General features: G+C 38.7%; 1 protein-coding gene across 3 annotated transcripts in view; it reads right to left on the reverse strand.

Moving 5' to 3' along the window:
• Window positions 1-289: 289 nt before the first annotated feature.
• The window catches only part of cdk6 (cyclin dependent kinase 6), a 39164-nt gene continuing 15614 nt past the window's right edge, over window positions 290-23839 (reverse strand). For all 3 annotated transcript variants that reach the window (XM_016462329.1, XM_016462322.1, XM_016462337.1), the window contains 4 exons: window positions 8840-8949; window positions 2494-2544; window positions 2279-2414; window positions 290-1907 (listed from right to left, as the gene is read on the reverse strand). In XM_016462329.1, the coding sequence (XP_016317815.1) occupies window positions 1758-1907; window positions 2279-2414; window positions 2494-2544; window positions 8840-8949 (447 nt within the window). In that variant the 3' untranslated portion in view covers window positions 290-1757. The remainder of the gene's footprint in view (window positions 1908-2278; window positions 2415-2493; window positions 2545-8839; window positions 8950-23839) is intronic.

Consider the following 23839-nt stretch of genomic DNA (forward strand, 5'->3'; position numbering starts at 1 on the left):
TAGCTCACCCAAAAATGAGCATTCTTTTATCATTTTCTCACCCTCATGTCGTTCCAAACCTGCATGACTTGACTTCTGCGGAACACAAAAAAGACATTTTGAGAAAAGCCTCAGTGTTTGTTTTTGTCCATACAATGCAAGTCAATGGTAACCAAACCTGGTTGGCTGCCAACATTCCTCAAAATATCTTCTTTTGTGTTCCACATGAAAGGTTTGGAGCAACATGAGGGTGAGTAAATGATGACAGAATCTTCATTTTTGGGTGAACTCTCCCTTTAACTGTGTGAATGTTTTGTAGTACAGTGCCTGCCTATAGCTCCTCATCCCTCATCAAACCGCTTCACCTGGAATCACCAGGCTAAATGCTAAATTCTGAAGCAGCGTCCTTCCTTCCCTCCACTTGTTCGCCACACGCTAAACACGAAAGAACTGAAAGCAACCCATCTAGCGGACTTGGTGCACTTTTTGTGATGATCTATCCAGACAATTAAGTGAAACTGGAAATGGAAGGATGTAGCATTGCGTATAACGAAAAGAACCTGGACTTAATCAATGAATTATACATGGGATTATACATTACTCTCCGAGCCTCGAACGAATCTCGCAACCTGACCTTGAACTTAACACTCGCCAACTCTATAGCTACTTTTACTAGACTTTCAGAACTACACGCTAATGCTTTCATACATGTATTTCTTTCTGTTATCCATCTCAGATAACAGTTTCTGCTCTAAATCAACCCTAAATTCAACATGCAACCCGGCGCGGGTCATCCTTTAACTACGTCTCGGCACTAAATCCCTGACGACAGGGTGCAGACTGTTTGGTATACGTATCAACGAGTTTTCTACAACAACCTACACCTTCAAGTTCACTAAAATTAAGACATAACATGCCAAACAAAATTTCAACAATCAACACTGACATAATAAAATAAGTGAACAGGATGTGGAATTTATATTGAAGAAAAAAAATACAAGTACATTATAATGTCAAGGAAATATGGTGTTAAATAGTGCTTCAAAGCGTTTGGTAGCTCTGTCCTGGACGATTCAAATGACACCAGGATGCTTGTGATGAAATGCCATATTAAACAGAGCACTAGAGTGTCTGTGGTTATGCAGTCATCAAAAAAAGTCACACGAGGAGATGTGTCCACACTCTCCTGTTTTAACTCCGAAGTAACAATGTGATGGAAAACAATACAAAAAATCCTCCTGGCCTGTGACTGAGAGGATTTTGGAAGTGTGAGCTAAAAAAAAAAAGGTAATTAGCGATTATATCTTAAGGTGTAAAATAAGAGGTTCCGTTCAACGGGCCTGAATTTGCAGTAGTTGTGGTTCTACATTTGCTTAATCCATGCGAGACGGACATGGTCCCACATAAGACCTTGCTGTTTTATGGCAGTGATGTGCAGCGAAGACTCAATTAAGTCCTTTGCATTGCATTTATGCAAACAGACGGATGATCCCTGGCAGTGTCAAGATGCGGCTTCAGATTCGAGAAGCACATTTTCAACTGAGCAGGCAAACTTCCTTCGAGGAAGGTGGGTGGGAGACGAGAGCAGCTTCTGATATTGTTAAACACGTAATTCCAGGCAGCGTGTTTTTGATCCGTATTAGCTGGCAGTAGTGAGGGCAAAGACAAAACACGATCGACCAATAGTTGCGGTGATATTTTTAAAAGCAGCATGTAATGTTATGCTATGGAAGACTAGTTCATAGGGGTCTTTTTCTACAGTGGGAAACCACGTCTTTTCAAGCAGCTCTCTCCTCCAGGGAGGGCTTTTTGCTGGGGAAGGGTTGGGCGTACAGACTCTTGCTGGTGCTGTCGAGACTCTGGAAGTATGGGTGAGACAGTGCATCGTAAGCTGATATCCTTCTGGAGGGGTTAAATGACAGGAAACGCTGTGCAGGGATGAAACAAGAAGAGAAAACAATAAGTAAACACAGTCTATGGTACTTTTATATAAAAGTCATGTGCTATTTGTGTCCCTTATATAAAATGACTTTTTTATAACATAACACAGACACACACACACACTCTATATACTGTTATAAAAAAGTAATAAACTGTATATACTGTATAAGTCAATTCTGTTACCATTTTAAGGAATAACTGCATTTAGTTTAAGATAAAAAGCAATTGATTTACAATAAAATATTATTTGCGTGATTAAATATATTAAACTGGAAAAAGTATTGATTTCATAGAATGACATTCTACAGTAAGTGTCAATGTATTTAAAATATCTTCAGTGTTGATATCTGCTCCTTACAAGTAAAAGTGATTTGCCCAGCTCATCCATGTCAGGCACCAGGTCCTCTATGGGCTGGGGAGGGCGAGGGGAAAAGGCACTCTGTGGCAAGCCCACTTCCTGTGGCCAATCCTCTGGAGAAGGGACCCCCACCACACTGCAATATCATAATCAAAACAATCAGTCTCAATACAGTGTTATTAAACACAATTCTAACAATTTATTATAGTACTTACTCAAAAATCTTGCCTAACTGGTCAACATCAGAGTTTCCACGGAAAAGAGGTCTGAAGAAAGAGAAAGATTGCAGTTAAATTGCATGATTCATTTGACAGCAATAATTAGACTGAAAAGGAAGTTTTGTATTCATAATAAAAAAAAACTATAAACAAAAATAAATTAAAATAAATTAATAAAACTACATTAAACTTAAATACTGAAATTAATAAATTAAACTAAAATAATCTTGAATAAAAAACTTAAATCAATCAATAAACTAAAATAAAATAACTAAATAAAGCTAAAATAATCTTGAGTAAATTAATAAATAAAAATAAATAAAACCAGAACTAAAATAACATTGAATCAATCAAACGAAAATTAATCCATAAACTAAAAATAAAATGAATAAATAAAACTAAAATTAATAATCCTGAATACATAAGTGAAATTAATGAATAAACTAAAATAAATAAATAAAAAATCTTACACTTTAAATAATAAGTAAATAGCTTACAGTGAATAGGTTTCACTGTACAAATAAGGCCCTAAAGCCACATAACAGACATTGGTCCACTGTATGCGTGTTGTTTCCTGGCCAGCCTGAGGCTGAGAAGATCTGAGGGCTTTTTCAGCACATGCTGGAGTCCACCCGCCTGGAGCGCTGCTGGTGCCTGTGACTTCAGTCCAGTCAGGACACCCGTGGGCGGGCAATGCTTCCCTTGGCATGCACACAAATTCCAGGAGCCACAAGCCCAGGCCTCAGTCTTCAAAACACACCGCACAGAGTAAAAGAGAGCGGAAAAAAAGCTATATCCCCGCCATCTGCTTTCGTTCTCCACATACCTCTATGTGAGAGAGCAAAAATGACTGAACAGAAGCATGGAAATAAAGATATATGTGATTTATGAGCTAAAATAAGCTCACTATCAAAGCGTTAGGTCTTTGACTAAGCAGCAAAAACCGCACTTGTAATTCCCCCCGCTGCCACCAGATGTTGCCCAACAGCAAGACAAGCGCAACCGCTCTTTATTCACAACCACATGGCGCATCAACTTGATCTCAACTGTAATCAGACAAAGAGCCAGAACCAGAAGTGAGCACGTGCACGGTTACTTACGCCTCCGTGATGTTCAAACACCCTCAAGAAGACCAATTTAAAGATTAGTGAGAAACAGACAGACAAACGTCTGCATATTTTTCAGAATGAAGAATGTGACTTGCACTATTCAACTCTACAGAGGCGTCTTTGTGCGGCTAAGATGCTGAAGATTCTTTACAGGTGAGACAGACGCCTCAGATGCTCCCGATACCTTTCACTTTGAACCCGCTTGTTAAAAAGAAAATTGCCATTATGCCTTTCACATGCCGCATCAACTGCTGAAGCCCTCAAAGGCAAAGTCAGTCCCGAGCAGTTAAATTAGACAAAAGCCGTTCTATTTTCTAACAGCGAGGGGGGGATCTCACCTAAAGCGGTGTCATGCCAAAACAAGTATGGCTGAAAATCTCTAAAGCACATTCTGCCTTCCCTTGGGCTACTTGTTAGTCTGAATGAATTAGTGGCTTTTTGCACAAGGCAGACATTATGCCGGGGCAGAGGCTTCCTGAGTGAGTGGGCACAGGCAGGCACACACCAGGCCAGTACACGCAGTTGAGTCACGCTCCAAGTGCCGGTGTCTATCCACATTCCACCCGCTCGACCTCTGGAATGCATCGGTGTATCTGAATCGGTGAACGCTGGCTTGCCGGAAAAGGTGTGAGTCAATGACGAATAATAGTGTCCACGATACAGAAAAGGAAAACTTTAGTTTATAACACACGTGCAAGATTCTTGGAAAAGCGCTCTTTGTGTTCGTGTTGGTTTCATGTGGTTCAGGAAAAACGTTTTAAGAGAAATAGCGATGAAATTTAACCAACAATTCATAAATATTAAGCATTAATGGGTTATGGCACCATATTACTTTTAACAACCTGAACTAATAGACCTAAAACATTTATAAATAATTATAATGGAAGTTTATGCCAAATTACTTAATACAAAATACTTACAGAACTTAAAGGGATAGTTCACCGAAAAAACGAAAATTAACCCACACTTACGCTACGCCTATGTCATCTGCTGCCACCCCACTCTGTCATGAAGGTGCGTACGACTGTTAGTGAAAACTAGAGATTAAGGTTTCTAAAGTTTTAAATATGGATATTTTTCTTACACAAATGCATTACTTCATTTCAGAAGGCCTTTATAAACCCCCTGGAGCTGTGTGGAGCACTTTTTATGATGGATGGATGCACTTTTTTGGTCTTAAAAATCTCAGCCCCCATTCACTGCCATTATAAAGCTTGGAAGAGCCAGGACATTTTTTTAAATAACCCAGATTGTGTTAATCTGAAAGAAGAAAGTCATATACACCTAGGATGGCTTGAGGGTGAGTAAATAATGGGGTAATTTTCATTTTTGGGTGAACTATCCCTTTAATGAGAATTTCAGCTTTGACTATGAATTTCAGTTTTTACTTTATGATACATAAATATATCATAAATATACATATTTGAGCTATTCGATTATGGTAAAAATCATATTCACAGTTATTTTGATCAATACTGAGATTTTCTACCACAATTACTCACTGACTTTTGGAAACATTAATTTATTAAAAGTTTTTATTTATGTCTTTTTATTAATGGATTTTCTTGAACTTTATGTATAATCAAACTGAAAAACAAATTTAAAATAAATGTTAAAAATAGATAATTTTCTTATTGTTATTTATATATTATATGCAGTAACTCTACTTTTTTTGTGAGAGCAGCTTTAGGTTGTGAAAACAAGGACCTGAAAGCCGTCGCGCGTTGACTCTTCACACAATATGCACAACCCTTGTAAAAGCGGAATGTCAAAAGCACTTTATGTCATTCAGAAACACACTGACTGATCACTACATCCTCCAAGGGATACAGATACAGACTTGCATAAAGTATGTCTAAACGTTATGCATTGTGAACAACAGACAAGTAAAGATCTTTTATAAAACACTCAACAAAACAACTGAGGCAAAACATGTCAAAGGCCCACATTACACAACCCTCTCCAGGAAAACGCTGTCCCTTCAACAGTTAAATTTCCATCTTAAACAAAGCCATACATACATTGCTGGCTGAGGCGCTCTACATCTTTATAACTCTCAGGTGAATCGAAAACCTCCATTACTGGAGTTGGCGCGTACAGCGCGGTGCACTTCTCAGACATCAGAGGAGAAACCTGGTCCCAGGTGCCCTTTAATCTGCAACAGGTGGCCTTTTAAAAAGCATTCTTAATCACCTGCAGGAGGAGAAAAGGTGTGCTAGTAGCAGCAATGAAAGCCCCCCTTACCCTTCCACCCTCAGGCACTCATGGAGGCTCGCCAGAAGCCCAGCACAGTGGCGTTTTATGGCACATGGCTTTAGAGAGTGGAAACCAAACACTTGAATTGATATAACTGCTGTTTTAGGGTTTCTATAGTAATTAACAAACACAAAGCCATTATTTAAACACATAGTTATGTGCACACAACTAATCATAACCTTCCTATCCGAAAGTTTCCTATAAGATTATTGTATTAAGCACTGAGTCAGCTAATGTTTATCTACCGTTCCTGTAAAGCAAACACCATCAATGGATGGCGGAAGGGGCGGACAGGTGGGCCCGTTAGAATGTGAAACACAGGATGTGTGTTAAAGTGTGTCTTTCCATTACAAATCTCCCTCTTCATCCGATTATACACTTGTTATGGCGCGTCAGGAGAGAACAACATCGGCCCACGCAATCCCCCCCCAGCAACACGAGGAGGGGCCTTAGGGGTTAGTTCAACATCAACAGGCAGGAATGGAATGTGTCAACAATGCATATACACATATGAGCTTTTTCATGCACGACTCTTTTGAAACCAGTGCCTTTCTGGCACTTAAAGGGTTAGTTCACCCAAAAATTAAAATTAGCCCATTATTTACTCACCCTCAAGCCATCCTAGGTGTATATGACTTTCTTCTTTCAGATGAATCCAATTGGAGTTATTTTAAAAATTGACTTTGACCTTCCAAGCTGTTTAATGGCAGTCAGCAGGTGTTGCAGTTCATCAGTCCAAAAGAAGTGAAATAAAGCGCATCCATCCATAATAAAAAGTGCCTCACACGGCTCTGGGGGGTGAACAAAGGCCTCCTTTAGCGAATCGATGTGTTTTTGTAAGAAAAATAACCATATTTAAAACATAATAATCAATTTAATCTAGCTTGCGCCAACAGTTGTACACGGAAGCAGCTCCGGGAGGATGATGTAATATGTCGGAGTTGCGCATGCGCCGGTGAGCAGAGGTCGACCGATTGATCGGCCAGCCGATTAATCGGCCGATTTTTAAAAATTTTTAATTAATCGGCATCGGCCAATTGTGCTGCAAATTAGGCCGACACCAATAACGTGATATTCAGCCCCTGGAATGCAAATTTTACTGGAGGAACCCCACCGAAAAATGTGTATTTTACCCCCCGGAACGCAATTTTTACAGGGGAACCCCCCTTGAAACGCGATTTGGCTAGTTTTGAGTAGCAATTGGGCGGGTTTTGTTGTGAAAACCTGGCAACCCTGCTCTGCAGCCGCTTCTTGTTCACACACAGCTTCAGCTAATGATGGCAGGGCAAAACAGACCGTTTCGAAAGTGTAATTACGTTTTACCCTACTAGAATTGATGCCGGAAAGTTATCATATTCATAAGTGCAACAAGTCATTTGCATGTGAAAGTAGAAACATGCGATTCAGACGAAACTTCTGGGCTGATTATAATGTGCACGTTAACTTTCCTCATGAAATGTGTGTAGGTCCGACAATAGTATCCACGATGTCATCGCTCATGGGCAGTGCCACTCTTAAGCAGTTATGAGCAGCAGGCTGTGTAATATGTGTGAACTTTTATTTTTGTTATCTCTTGGCCATTTGACTTATAGCAGTGTCCAACGTTACCCATACACTGAGTTATTACTTCGTTGAATAAAATGCAGCGCTGGTAGCAGTGTCCAGTGTTTCCCATATATTGAGTTATTGCTTCATTGAATAAACTGAGCACTGCACGTTTCTGGTGTTTTTTTTATGAATGTATCTTTGAAAAGAACCGACCGTCTTCAGAAAAGCTTCGATGTCATTTTCATTTCATCTTTCCTGTAATGCCAAATAAAGTAGCGTTTGTGAGCGCAGTGCTTATTAGATTACAGCCGTTACCGGGGAAACCGCTATACCAGGGAAACGTCGCATGTGCAACGCCGACCTCATACGTCATCCGCACGGAACTGCTTCCTTGTACAACAGTGAGTGCAAGCTAGATTAAATTGATTATTATGTTTTAAATATGGTTATTTTTCTTACAAAAACGCATAGATTCGCTACAGGAGGCCTTTGCCCCCCCAAAGGGTGGGAGTGAGGCACTTTTTATTATGGATGGATGCGCTTTATTTCACTTCTTTTGGACTGATGAACTGCAACATCTGCTGTCTGCCATTAAACAGCTTGGAAGATCAAAGATCATCTTTAATATAACTCCGACTGGATTTGTCTGAAAGAAGAAAGTCATATACTCCTAGGATGCCTTGAGGGTGAGTAATTCATGGGCTAATTTTCATTTTTGGGTGAACTAACCCTTTAGGATAGGTGACCGGTTTAATAAGAGAAACTGCTTCCTGGGCATCATCAGTATTCTCACTGAAAATAAGAAATGAGTTCTTTGTATAACTCTTGTGTGGAGCAAATGTAATGAATCTAAGTTTTCTCTTTTTAGAGCCTTAAAGAAATAGAATAATTTTAATGCACTACAAAGTTGGTGACGTAGAAGCCACAAAGAAAGAACTGTTGAACCGTTAACTCCTGCTGTCACTGGATTGAGCAGCTTTAATAAATGTGTCAGTGTTGAGTTAAGCAGTTGGAAAGATTCGTTAAACCGCACACAGATGAACGGATCAGGTCTGTAGTGCCTGTCACAACCACAGTGACAGTTTTTCTTTTTTTTATGTCCATTTTAATAACCTCAGCCTCCTGCAAAAATCTGGTCAGATACAGTATGGACCTAAATAATACATTTCTTCTAAATTTCATTTTATCTTTTCGCATTTCTGTTTTTTTGTTTTCTTGTTTATACCATACACATCGAACCATAAAATAAAATATAAAAATATAGTAATATAGTTTCTTAAAACTAATTCCATAAAAATCATTATTTATAGACTCAAGGGAAATCAGAACTATTGTCGCTCCCTCAGTTAACTGAGCATCACCCATCATAATCCTCTATTTTACTTTGTTTTACTGTAAGCAAGTTACACAGTGATGCTGTGCAAACTTACCGCCGTCTGAACATCTCGGCAAAGATGCAGCCGACACTCCACAGATCCACAGGAGTAGCATAGCTGGACTGAAGCAGCACCTCAGGAGCACGATACCATAACGTCACCACCTGCACACACACACACAAATAATTGTTAGAAAAATTAGTACACCAGATATCCTTATTTACATGGCCTTACTAGCCATTATTGATGTAAACTGGTATGAGACACTCGTCTTTATATTCAGTGACTATTCTTTTAGGCATTGTATTGCATAATTGATTGGAATCACATCAGAATGAAGCTGGCAATGTCCACACGAGCGCTTGTTCAGTCTATATATTCTAGCTCTACTTCTAAACCGACCTCATTGACCAAACAAATACATTATACAGGCTCAAGGAGCCCAGGAAGACTCAGTATGCAGGATACTGCTGTTAACAGCTACAGTAGGGAGAGCCTCCAGACAAAACTCAGTGACCCTGCTCCAGGGTGGACGGCTTCCAGGTGCTTTCCCTCCTCAGTGCTCGCTCGCTCTCCTCCCAGTAGGCTCTGGGCCCAGAAACCCCCAGACTTATCAGACAAATCATTCAGGCTTGTGTTTGTAAGCAAAGCCTGGAGCGTATATCAGTGACTCGTATCCTAAAACGTGCAGTGCTCGAGGGTACGCCAGAGGAACTGAAGGAAAAAGGGTAATCCTTATGGAGAAACAGAATGAAACTGACATGAACTCAAGAACTGGTTAAATTCAATTTAGTTCAGATCAAAATCAGATACATTTATACTTATCTTACCATATACAGTAAAAAACTGTAAATGGTTTAACATCATACAGTCATGGCCAAAAATATTGGCACCCTTGGTAAATATGATCAAAGAAGGCTGTGAAAATTAATCTGCATTGTTAATCCTTTTGATCTTTTATTTTAAAAATTCACAAAAATCTAACCTTTCATTGGATAATAAGATTTTAAAATGGGGGGAAATATCATTATGAAATAAATGTTTTTCTCTAATACACATTGGCCACAATTAATGGCACCCTTCGTTTTTGTGTTGTTTTTGAGGTTTGTGTTTGAATTATTGTACGGTTGGAAGATCCAAACATGACCCATTATAAGATTTCTAACAAAGTCAGTCACTTATTGATTTTTTTATCTGTTGGTATTTGATAGAATTCATGATGCCATGTGTCTAAACAAGATGTCCAGAACCTCCAGCAGAAATATAGGCCCACAACATCAAAAATACAGCAGTATATTCTTGAAACCCTCCCAAACAACATGTGGTGATGTAGGTGCTGTAGGTGCTGTTTGACTTTTTTTTTTTTTAAAGGTTTTCTGACCCCGAGACTTCTGACCTGCAATTCTCCAGCTGTGGTCCTTGGAGTCTTTAGCCACTCAAACTCTCCTCCTCACCGTGCATTAGGACGATATAGACACACGTCCTGTTCCAGGCAGATTTGTAACATTTTCTGTTGATTGGAAATTCTTAATTATTGCCTTGATGGTGGAAATGGGAATTTTGACTGCTAAGGATTAACAATGCAGATTAATTTTCACAGCCGCCTTTGACCATATTTACCAAAGGTGCTGATATTTTTGGCCATGACAGTATATGTAATTTTACTGTAAAATACTGTCAAATGTATGGATTTTTCAAGTAACAATTTACTGGTTTTGAACAGCTAAAATAACTGGAATCAGATGATACCAGAAACCTTGCATACTCAAATATAAGGAAAAAAAAATAAAAAATTAAAAAATATGGTACTTAATAAAATATACCGTATAATACACAGGCACCAATATGCCATCCTGCAATAACTGAAACATTGTCACCGGATTTTTTTTGTCACCGCTGTCATTTTTTACTGTAAATTTAACAGCATATTTTTTTACAGTGTATAATCGATATAAATTTATTAAACCTAATCCTGAATTAAAATGTTCTTTCAATATAACATCTTAGGGTCTTCAAGCTACGGTCAAAATGCCCAACTACAGACACAACAGTGAATCAGTTCTAGACGATGACTACATTGTCAGCCTGAATTGAATGCAAATCATTCTGATTCAGTATCTAAATCATTCTAATTCTAAAAGCCAATGACTCATTCATGTTATAATGGTTGCGGTGCAAAATACGTTCATGTTTTTCATATGTATAACAGACTATATTTAGTGAGGGGACCGCATGTGATATGTTGACGCGTTTTCGTTTAAGTCTTCCTGGTTTAGTGGAAATGGGGAGGAAGTTGAAGGTGAAATAAAAGGATGAAGCATTTTGGCCTCTTTGTTGCCATGTGACCACAGCAAAAGTACATAACATATTCTAAAATAGATTCTTCTGGGAAATTTCACTTCATTAGGAAAGTGGTTTTGTATTTAAAAGACTTTTAGAAGTCCCAGTTCAAACACATATTGACTCTAACCAGTTCACTCCGACTCAAATTTGTTTACTAGCATAAAAAAACACTATGATAAGGACAGTATAACATTTATGTTGGCTCATTTAAATGCCTCCTACAACATTAAACTCTAAAGACTTCTAAAAGCCCATTCTGATTGAGTCAAACAAGAACAACCATTTCAGAAGACAAGTCTGCAAGCCCAATCTGACTCTATCATCTTCAATCCAAATATTCTGGCCCAGCTGAGCTTTTTAACTGCAATGAAACAAACTCTAAGCTGCTGTCTTATCTAAATGTGCGCTACCAAAGTAAAAAAAAGAGGGTACGCTGCTTGACTTCTAGGAAGAACCACATACCGCCACTAACTGATGTTCAAGCTGAAGTATATCCGCTTGTATGACAGTGTTAATAAAAGGCCACACCGCAAGCATACACACGCACTCGCTGGCACACACAGCATCTCACTAGCTAGCTGCAGCTTAGCAAAGGTTAAGATACACTGCAGTGATTAAACACTGTAAACCCTCAAAAGTACAAGACGAACTGACTGATAGCACTTCAGAATTATTGTAGCAAGGCGCATGATAACGCAATGCATTCTTAAAATGTCAGAATGCATGCAAGAGCCGTTATTTTCTTCGATGTTTCTCTCATGTGTGATACTCGAAGATGGCAACAGCCTGTGACATTTACCCCCAGAGTTCCTCTGTCAATTTGGCACATACCACAGTCTGCATCATGACACCAATAGTAGCACCCACGACAGTGTACTCACATCACCTCAGCTCACGTCAAACACAGAATGTATGTCAGAGAGGCTGTATCCTATGACTTCAAAGAATATGCATGTAGCTTCTGACGTAAATTAACAAAGATTCGCAGAAAAAGAACCGCTTCATCGTCATATTACCATTATTTAACCAAAAGGACAGAGAGACTACTGTACACGTAAGATGTAGCAAGTTGAAAGCAAAGCAAGTTATGTAAGTCTTGGAAGTTTTAATCTGAGATGAACTCGTTTTTATCCTGCGGGTAACTAAATAAAAAAAGTTCTACCAATCTATTATCAATATTTTTAGGTGCCTAAAGATGTTGCATACAATAGACAACTTTTGGAAGAGCTTTTGCACAAGTTGCTAAATGTGGTGCTGTTGAATTTATGCTGCCATTTTCTGCTGTCACAACTGGCATTTTTAGTGACCACCAAGCAAAACGCCTTATCTTAATGTTTTCTGTAGGAGTTTTTATATAGAAAGTTGCCAAATTTAAATTATCTTAAAACCTGCATGACAATTGTAGAGTAGCCTATGTTCATATGAAAGATTGTGCAGATAATTCTAACAGACATTACACATTCAAAAACAGCTAGTAGAATGTAGAAATTATGTAAAATAAATTAATTAATTAAAAAAAACAATTTTTTTAGCATACTACCATTACAAATTTGAGGTCAGTAAGATGTTCTATGAATACTTTTTCAGCAGGGACACATTCAATTGATCAAATGTGGCAGAAAAGACATTAATAATGTTACAAAAGATTTCTATAAAAAAAACACTGTTCTTTTGAATTTTCTATCAAAGAATCATAAAAAGAATGTATCAGGGTTTCCACAAAAATATTAAGCAGCACAACAGTTTTCAACATTGATAATAATAAGAAATGTTTCTTGAGTACCAAATCTGAATGACTTCTGAAAGACTTGTGACACTGGAGACTGGAGTAATGGCTGCTGAAAAGTCAGCTTTGCTGTCGCAGGAATAAACTAATTTAAAATATATTCAAATAGAAAACAGTTGTTTTAAATTGCAATAGTATTTACAATATTACTGTTTTTACTATGTTTTGAACAAATAAATGCATTGAGCACAAGAGACTTATCGACTAATCTTACCATCCCCATACTCCAACGGCCTTGTCCATGAATACTTGTAAAAATCAGGGTATTAATGGGTTAACGTTTCATCTTTGGATATGGTTTGCTTTTTATTTGATCACATATAATAGTTGCTTTGAAAAGAATTCCCTTTCAGTGAAAAGATTCCAGTCTGTATACTTTGGATTGAACATGAATACATGGTAGCATTTAAAGTTTCTCTCTCTCCTCCTCTCTAAATTTCTAACCGTGCTAGTGGTTGTGAGACAGGGTAGCCTACAGAGGTTTTTCTGAAATTGGCCGCTAATAAAAGGGTCAGATAAAGCAGCTCTGGCTGACTCCAGATTAAAAGAGAGCATTCTGTGCATTCCTATCTGGTGAGACAGTGTGGGCCCTCTCAGCACGAGGGAAACCAAGAAACTCTTCTCAGCGCCACTGACCAAGCATATCCACAATGGCCCAGCGGCCCAACTCTTGCACTGGGCCACCCTGCACTTCTCCAGCTCATGCACTCTAGCTCCCATTACCCAAACCCCTCCTTTGATTTACCCCAATAGGTTTAAAACAATAGAGACACAATGTGATTCAGAATGAGCCTGGCTGATGGAGTTGGCTAGGAGCCTCTGTTTACATTGTCTCTCTCAAAGGAAGCGAAGGATGAAAGGCCCTTTCAACACAAGACGTTCATCCGCATTCTTTCAGGCCACCCCCGGACACTTTTAAAGGAGCAAGTCCACGAACTTGGCACAGCACAATGCCGCTTGCTAAAAATGAGCCTCCATGATGACCCATTATTCAGCTGGTAATAGATCAGAGAGTGATATCATTAGCTAGCTCCTAAAAGCCCACTGCACACTAACGATGTGTAAAACTACATATTTTTTTTAAAACCGACTAGTTGGTCGATTGCATAAGTGACTAGTCAACTAATCTGACTTGTATAATTATGCATTTCTTAACACTAGAGCCGCCAAGGGTAGCTGTATACCTAAAAGCGCCAGCTGGTAAATTTTACCCATGCATATGACAGCTGTTTTTGAATGGCTAAAGAACATATTATTTCACTGTATTATGCTACTTTCTTCACAAAGAAGTGTCTAGAGTCATGAAATGATTATGTCTAGTCATCAACTATATTTTTGTCCTGTTGTTTTATGTTCAAGGCTTTTTCATGCAGGTTACACTAGTCACTTTTCATAACGGTCAATATTAAGCTAAACAAAGCCTGCACTGACAATGAGAATTAGAAGGAAGTAAATACATATTTGGGTGGTGTAATAGGCTATTATAATACAATGTCAAAATAACACCAATAAACTTCAGGTAATCAAAAAAAAAAAGGTTTTATTCATTACATCAGATCGGATTTTTTTTCTTCAGGAAACAGGCAGGACTAGAATAAATAGCAACACAGAAGCAAACAATAAATGAGAGAAATGGCAAAACAAAAATTTAATAATCCAAATTTTGAACAATTATGAGTAACATTTAGTGCTTATACCTCTTCAGCATTCATAAATCGCCTTCTTTTACTCATTTTGTCTTTATTTATGAAACTGATAACCGCTAATTCAGTGAGTGAAAGGCGTTGCCTAGCAATTTACTATGTTAAAACATAAGCGACACAAAAATGACAGCGCGAACATACAGGCATTATATAGCGGGTAAATTTGACCCGCACTGGCGCTTATAGGTATAAATGCCCCGTTTTTTGATCTGGTTTTATCTAAACAGTTTTTAACAGCAGGGGATTGTAAATCACACAATTTTAGTAAAAGTCAGTGACTGGGAGACTTGAATGTTTTATTTAAAATCTTTTATGTACGTTTTAAAAACAGCCACGGGTAAAATTTACCCCGTGGCGGTTCTAGTGTTAAGGGCACATTTACATAAGATGTTTACAAAAAGCTAGGCGGAGCTCAGTGGAATGGAACAGAATGCTATTTATTTAAAAAAATATAACTTAAAGTTAAAATAAGATTAAAATTAAGTTAAAATGTAACTAAAATCAATAGAAGTAAAATCATTTCTTATTTTGATGAGCTGTATGGTGCAGAAAGCTTTCCGTAATAAAATATTTTAATTATACACTAACAGTTAGACTGAATATACAGGCCATTTTTGTGTCTGCTGTGCTTGCACATTGCAGTCGTACTGAACAAGCCTCTCTCCAGCCATGTTTTGTCTTGGGACGAGCCATTCTTTGCCTCCCAGTCAAACGGGCTGTAAACACTATTATTGTGAAGCCCGAGGGTTTTCCCCTAAAAATCCGTTTCAAATGGCAACAATACTACCAGGCTTGGAGATTGGAGAAAGATATATGAAGGCCCAAGCAAGCAGCATGCATAAACTGTATACAGTAAAGAAAAAAACCTCCACAACTGTTGCCAAAGTATGCAGAGCTTACAGGAATGCTGTTTGGGGCCCTCTCTGAGCGAACAAAGAAAGCACAGTCAGACTCCTTTTCCCCAGCGCTACCACATCCGCACATCATTAGTTGGAAAATTCCTGATATATGCTGTAATTTTTATTTTTTTTTGCTCTGGTACAGGCAAGGCTTTAATATCCAGATGCCATTGGATCCTGCAATGTACCCCCAAATCAGTCATCTTTTTCCCTTCCCAGTTGGCCTGCATCCATCGGCCCGTCATACAAATAATACTGACAAGGTCCCAGAGCAAGGATTCAGCGTTCTCTGTGGACCGCTAGCAAAAGAGGTCACACAGGAAATACCAAATAAGACGCTCCCTGTGCATTGTGCTGCGCCACTCTTTGTGTGTCTGTTGGTGTTTGGAAGCCCCCTGTTTTTTCCGCTTGATTTTTTTCTCTTCCTTTCTCCTTTTTGGAATACCTGGGGAGATATCTAAACATTCCCAGAGTGTGCCGCACGTGCTCTCCTGCGTGCCATGTTTTCCTTTTTCCAGACATGCCGCTGCCTCCGAGTCTGTCCAAAGCAGAAGCATATTGTCTGGCAACGAACAAGCCACTGCGCTCAGCTCAAACCAAGACCGGTCTAAAAAAAATCTGTCCGGATTCATCTGAACCTAAACAATGTTTTATAATTAAGATTTATGTTTTGGACAGAATGTCTTGCTAAGAAACACAACTATTTGGAAAACTCAGCGTAGCAATACCAACCCCCCTGTGCATTTCAAAACTTGTTTCAATGGCTAACGCCTGTAGCTTGTTTCAGCCTGGCTACATTTTTTTGCTAAATCTAAGTGTCACGGTCACACGAAAGGTTTTATATGAACAAAACTCAAGTGGAAGCACTAAAGCGCATGTGTCCGTGTATCTCCTCGAAAGTGTGACCTCTTTTGAAGTGTACGAGTGGGACAGGAGGTCCTGCCAAGCAATGATGAGAATGTGATCTTGTTCCAGACTTGTATAACTTACTTTCTTCTGTGGAACACAAAAGACGATATTTCGAATAATTTGTTCATACATTGAAAGTCAATGCAGTCCAATTGTTATTTTGGACCCCATTGACTTTCATGATTTGGCCAACGACAGCTGAAACACTCTTCATATCATCTTTTGTGTTCCGTAGAAGAACGCCATACATGTTTGGAGAAACATGCAGGTAAGTAAATGACAGAATTTTTATTTTTAGATGAAGTATCCTCTAAGAAATATTTGATTAGAGTATCACTAGCTTTATGTTGTCATGACATGCAACAAACATTCCAAACACAAAGCTAAAATAGAACGTACTCTGTTTAAACATGTTTAAACTATTACGTTTCTGTCAGACTTCCATTAGCAAGCTTAATCCCTGTATCATACTCAGTTTAAAAGGGATGATCTGACTGGATACTGTTGGTTTGCACTGGACAGTTAAGCTGAGCTCAAAATAGAAATCCCATTAAGCATATTCATTTCGTAAAAAGGGTTGAATAATTTCTTGCTGTCGAACAATGAGTCATTTCCCTTGCCCACACGTGTATTGAAACAACTACAGCCTCATTTAAGAATGCCTAGCTTCACTTTCGATCAGAGAAGGGACTTTTAAACACAACTGGTTGTCTGTGTGTCTCTTCCTATTCATGCTCACATCACAATGATTATCGTCTGCAACAGCCTGCTACCAGGAGAGATTAGAAGAGGCGCGAGTCTCCGACTGCAAATCTGACCAGACGTGCTTAATGAGAGGACAGATGGAGTGGACCGTTAATTGCATTATCAGTTTGTTGGACTGTGGCCCTACTTGTCAAGCTGTTTGGACAGCCAAAAAAGCCTAGCTCATCTCATTCATCTGCCAGAATAAGTACTATCCATGATTGTATGACCAGTCAAGTTGTGTAAACTTTACACATATGAACAAGTGATCAAAAATGATACTCAAGTTCCTTAAGCAAACAAAACTTGCTTAAAGACAGACATAATTGAAAATATTCAATGATTTTATTCACTAGTTTATTCACTAAAAATAATTTGTTTATAAATCAGACCACACTGTTCGTGTGATGTAAGCAGTCAGAATAATTCAAAATGATAAGTCATGAGTTTGTACATCTTTGAGAAAGATTCTTTAAAAGAACTGGCTCATAAGAATCAGTTTTTCTTGATTGATTTGCGCGATTCAGTCAGACTGATTCAAACAGGTAAGTTATGAGTTTTTGTTTTTTAAACAATTCATGAAAAGAACAGACTCATTGTGAATCACAGCAATATGTTTGAGCAAACTGAATTGTTTGTGTGATTCAAACTTGTTACTCGTGAGATTAAGTGTCTTTTTGAACAACTCCTTAAAAGAACCAACTCATCAGAGTCATTTTTTCATGAATCGGACCACACTGTTGGCATGAATTAATCAGCCAGAATGATTTGTAACCGGTTCATAAGAGTCATTTGTTTGCAAACAGAATCGGTTTCCATGATTCACATAGACTGATTCAGACTGGTATGTTATACGCTTGTGAGGCTTTTTGAATAAATTAGTAAAAAATCCAAGTCACAAGTTTAATCTGTTTGAACTGTGCAAACATTGATTCACAGTTTTTTCTGATTCAAACTGATTACTCTTGAGTTGAGTTTGAGAGTCTTTTTTAATGATTCTCAATTATTCGTGAATCAGACTACTGTACAGTGGTTGTACTGTATATTTTTAAAACCTCTAAACCCAGCTCACAAAAGTTATTTGTTCTTTAAGTTAAAGTTATATGAATCCTTCTGTAAACTGAAGCCCCCAAACCATTAGATGTCAAATGACACAATCTGCTTCAGATTTGAACATATCCGTCATCCACGGTTGTTCAGTGAAACTTAATCAGCATTAAATTGTGGTATGGTTTGTGTTAGAGGACAAGAGTCCAGCAAGCTGTGGTCGCTAGGTGATACAAACATACGGGATTCATTCTACCATGAGAGGGGAAGGAAGTGACAGGGCCCACAGGACACCCACAGCTCAGACTGTTATGAAGTTTGTGGTATGCAGAAAAACGGTTGCAGGAAAAGAGGGATTCTTTTTATCTCAGCACAATTTGAGTCGCGACAGCCACTTGTACAGCAAATCTACACAAACCAACCAAAAGACTTGCAGGATTCTCATGCGCTTTTGGATCACTTCTGCAGATGGCATCTATTTCGGAAAGGCCTATAAATACGTTTTATAAGATGATAAAAGGACCAGACAAACCCATTCGCTTTGCTCAATGCAAAAATGTTTGGAGGTCTTGCAGAAGGAGCATAGTAATAGATTAATGTATGCTTATTGCTTACTTAACAAGTACTTAAAAGATGTAAAAATTGTACAACAATCAGTCGGATAAATGATCTGAGGCATTTCCTGCTGTTCCCTAAATCCAATTTCATGAGCAATGCGGTGCACATGATGTTTGTTTGAGCAGGATCCTAATCGCTTTCATGGGACAATCCCAGCTGCCTCCATTTCTACAATAACTCCATTTGGTATAAAGGAAGATGTCGCAATTGATTTCAACCCCATACAGTACGCTAGATTACAGTTTGCATGCATCGTAGTGTCAAGCGCAGCTTCTCACTGTACATGGGCTGAGATACAAGCAACCTATAGAGCACGCCCACCTGGGGGGGGGAACAATCCAACGCTCTCCATTGACTTTCTATTGCGGGAAGCTGCCTCCTTGTCATTTCTGACTTATAACAAAAAACAGAGCAATGCCTAAAAGCTGCCATGTGACAAGGTGCTCATTAAACAAGCTAAAAAACCTAGAACTACGTTTTTATAAGCTGTCGACCAAAAAAAACGAGCGTTTAGGACACAAAAGTAGAGCGCAACGTGTCATATTACTCTGAGAACTGCGCCCACTGGAGCTAAGGTTTATCCAAAAAAGTCGCTAGGTTTGTCAGTATGAATATTCTATGGAAAAAAGCAGCTAAAAGGGTCTGAAAGTTGCTAAATCTAGTGCTAAAGTCGCATTCGTGTGTGTGTGAGACACGGGAGCTGATGGCAGGGGGCGGTCGATATTTGTGGCGGTTGATGTGGATATTGTGGATGAGTTCTTCTGTGTCATCACGTTCTATTAGTTCTACAGCTTTAGTTTCGGAACTTTCACACTTGGTAACACATACAGCTGTTCCCTCACCACAGTGCAACAGTGAAAAGGGACCCCTTTCAAACAGTGTCGCGTTCCGAACGTTGTTTAAGCGACATACACCGGTATTGCGGTATTTTAAAAATTCATATCATAACAAAAATAAGAACCGGTATTCGGTATGAACCGGTATACCGCCCAGCACTATCTACAACTATTTGTGTCCTAAACGCTCGTTTTTTTTGGTCGACAGCTCATAAAAACGTAGTTCTGGGTTTTTTAGCTTGATTACTGTACACCTTGTCACATAGCAGCTTTTAGGCATTGCTCAGTTTTTTGTTATAAGTCAGAAATGACAAGGAGGCAGCTTCCCGCAATACAAAGTCAATGGAGAGTGTTGGATTGTCCCCCCCACCCCGGTGTGGGCGTGGCCTAAATGCGCTCTGTCTCTATAGGCTCACCGGACATGCCTGTACCTACATTTTTGCAAGACTCCAAAAACATGCCTACACATACAATTTACTGCAGTTTCCAACAGAAATGGACACTAGAGGCAGTAAAACACCTACAACTTTAGTCCTTCAAACATTATGATTACAGGGCAGATTATCAACTGATAAAGACTTATTTTCACATGGTTACACCTCAAAACACTATTATCTGTCCATAATTTGTCAATTTAAATGCTTTGCATCACATAGCCAGCTTTATATGCATGGTTTTTCTGGCATAGTAAACTTGCTCAGTAGCTCACCTGGTACAGCATTGTACTTGTAATGCAAAATTAAGTCCCATAAAACACGAGTCACGATAGACAGCCAAAATGGCATGGATGCTTCAGCAAATGTTTTTAATCTAATGTTTTCTTTTGTTAGCATTATCAGTTTAGGGTAGGGTTTAGTGTAGGTCATATGTTAATTTCAAACACAGTAGAGAATTAACCTTTTATCACCACTCACCAGACATTTAATTTTCAAACTGCTGCAATTTGTACAGCATCCACTGTAACTAAACTTTGCAGGATTCACGTTCATCTGTTTCAGATAAAACTGAACGCACATTTAATGCCACACCCTGGAGATTTCACTCTGAAAAAAAGTGTTGCAGAAAATATGCAAGAATCAACATTTTTCCAATGAACTTGGTTTGGGAAAAAAAGGCATCTAATTCACCCAAAAAGGCAAACAGGGAAAAAGAAAAGTTGCTGTGTTTTGTGTCCATGCTTTAGGCTGTCAATCAGAAGTGGACAAAAGCCGCCAAGAGAACCAAAGTCATTCTAATGATCAACAATGCTATGGACCCATGAGATTTGTATGGTCAGGCTAATCTCCACCTCTCGGTGCACCCGATGGGTGGTCCATCCAGCCCTCGGTCGCTCGGTTTTTCTCATCTACAAGGCGGGAGCGGAGTGGGAAACCAGTAAAGCTGAGATTTGTATTCCCTATTAACATCTTTAACAACAATGATGAAAAGTATATTAGTATATATGCTAAAGCTTAATCACATGAAATGTGCACATGATATAAAAAATACATATAACATTAGGTAAGTACCACCAAACACCGCACAGAAAAACCCCAAAGGGGATATTTCTTTATGCTTTATGCAAAACAGGTATCATTTACTTCATACTAACTGTCTGATTCAACCTCCTTGAGTTGAGAACGGTAGTCTGTTTTGAATCATCATAATTCTGCAAGCGTTCTGGTGGGCAGTTATGACTCAGCCAACCGGTCCATTCAGCAGTTCTCAAGTCTTCGAATGTACACTTTATGTCAGCATGGCAAACTAGTAGCTAACACGGAGTGTTGTCATAGAATGAGGAGCCAAAAGCTATAACAGCACGTCTGCTTTTGCATACACAATAACGACATTCCTGTAACTGCCAAGAGAGAGAGGAAATGGATTTTTTAGCTGCTTGAAGGGCGGGTGATAGGGGGATTCCAGGCATGGGAACATTAATCAGGAGAGCCAGAGAGTCCATGTTCACTGTAAGCAACCCCCTGCCTTATCTATCGCCCATTTTTGTGGGGTGTGGTAAAACGGAGGGGATATTTTCTAATGGTAGAGTTCCCAGGTGAACTCACAGAGACTCACCCGCCCAACGACTTAACAGCCAGAAGCCCCTTATTAACGAACTGAAACAACATTTTTTGCACAGCAACCAAAACCACCGAAAGCACACAACTGACAGAAGGCGCTGGCAGTCATTCAGAATCTGCAAACTGAATGAGATATGAAAAAGTGTGTTAATGTAGTATGCTCTTGCACTCCCTTGTTCATGTGATACGGACCAACTATAATTAGATAGGTTAAATTTAATATTCGCATCTTGACATCTTAACTAAATTTAAAGATGCAATAAATCAGCCATGTAAAATACATGCAAAAAAATATCTGCTGACTTAACTTGCACTTTCTCTAAAAAGAGGAAAGACACAATGTGCTATTTTTTGACATCAGAGCCATCCTCAAGAGAATGTGACTTCAAAGGTTGGCAGGAGGGAATTGACGGGACTCAATGGCCCAGTCTATTTCATCTCAGCTTAGGCCACTTTGTGATAGGGTTGGGTATCGGTTGGGTTTTTTCGATACCGGTGCCAAATCGATACTTTTAAAACGGTTCTGGTGCCTAAACGGTGCCTGAACCGATACTTATAAAAAAAAAAAAAATTCCCCAAAAAATGATGGATTGTCCATTAGCACTATAAACACATGATGTCTGTTTCATTCATACTGGACGCCAGAGGGCGCCCTCGCACAGAAAATCCACATATCCAGTCACAGAATTAGCGGAACTCATGACCCTCCAGGAAATCCCTTATATGGATATAAAGGCATCACTATTATAGCTGTAACTGAGTAAGCAGAACATATAAACGTTTTGAATGATAAAACAAAGACAATAAACACTCGACTGCGACAATATAGTTTATCTGTGTTATTCAAGCCGTCTCTGGTATTTTCATAATAATTAAGCATATTTATAATCCATTGCTAATCGATGTATTCTTTTTAAATTAGCCTATGGAACATATTTTCTGCCTCATTCTGTGACAAGAAGCCACATCAGATCACAAAAGGAAGCATTTGACTGGTGTTGTGGAGTAAAAAGGTTATAATGTTCTCTTTTGTTGGACTCTTTTGTTTTGTTTTTCATTGGTTTAGAAATGTGAATACAAGGGAGGTTTAGCTTTAGGCATTTTAATTTAAGCATGTTTAGCTTAGTTAACGGAAGGCTACCTGCTGCCATCAGAGCAAGTGCAATTACTGCATTCACACGCTCCTCGGATGCTCTCATTTCCCGAATTGTGCTTTTAAGTCGGAATGTGAAAACAATATGGACACTTGCGTTACTACAAAGATGTGTTGGATTTGTATTATTAGAGCTTTCCGACTTGAGTTCACGTGCATTTTCTCAGTCGGGAGATTATTTTTCACGTGCGGTGCCAGTGATGATGCTTCTTCCATCCGTTTCGGAGAGCCAGAGAACAAATATTTCAATCGATCACTCAGGCATGGCACCGAAATGAGGCACCGAAATCTGCGTTCTGATTAGGTTCTAGTACATACCGGTTACATATTGGTACCGGGTTTCGGTACCCAACCGTACTTTGTGAGGCCAAAGACATGGGACAGCCTCTGCAGGTTTCACTTTACACATTATGTGCTTGCTTTCAGGCACATGTCTTTTCAGTGCTACATCTGATTGGACATCACCCATATCTGTCTCAAGGGATCTATTGTACGTATGATTGCATGTCACACTCCTAAAGCTACTAAGATATCAAATACATTGAAAATGACCGTACTGTACTTCAGGATACAAAGAGAAATGTTAGACGTTTCACCTGCATACACGACAGGATTTAGATTTTAAGGGAATTAAGGTACAGAGGGATGGTACAGCAGAGAAAAATGACACTACACATTGGATCTTGCACACAGTGCAAAAGTTGCATTTTGTACAAAGGTTACATACAAAATTCATACAAATAATAATAATAGAATCAATTTAAATTAATATTTTAATAAATAGGTTTTATTTATAAAATAACTGAAAAATCCTTTAATAAATTAAAAGATATTCAGTAAAAATATATATACAATAATTAATAGTAGTAGTAGTAGTAGTAGTGTGTGTGTGTATATATACTGTATATATATATATATATATATATATATATATATACACACACACACACACACACACA

The sequence above is a fragment of the Sinocyclocheilus anshuiensis genome, unplaced genomic scaffold, assembly GCF_001515605.1.
Source record: "Sinocyclocheilus anshuiensis isolate Anshui unplaced genomic scaffold, SAMN03320099.WGS_v1.1 scaffold253, whole genome shotgun sequence".
Taxonomy (NCBI): domain Eukaryota; kingdom Metazoa; phylum Chordata; class Actinopteri; order Cypriniformes; family Cyprinidae; genus Sinocyclocheilus; species Sinocyclocheilus anshuiensis.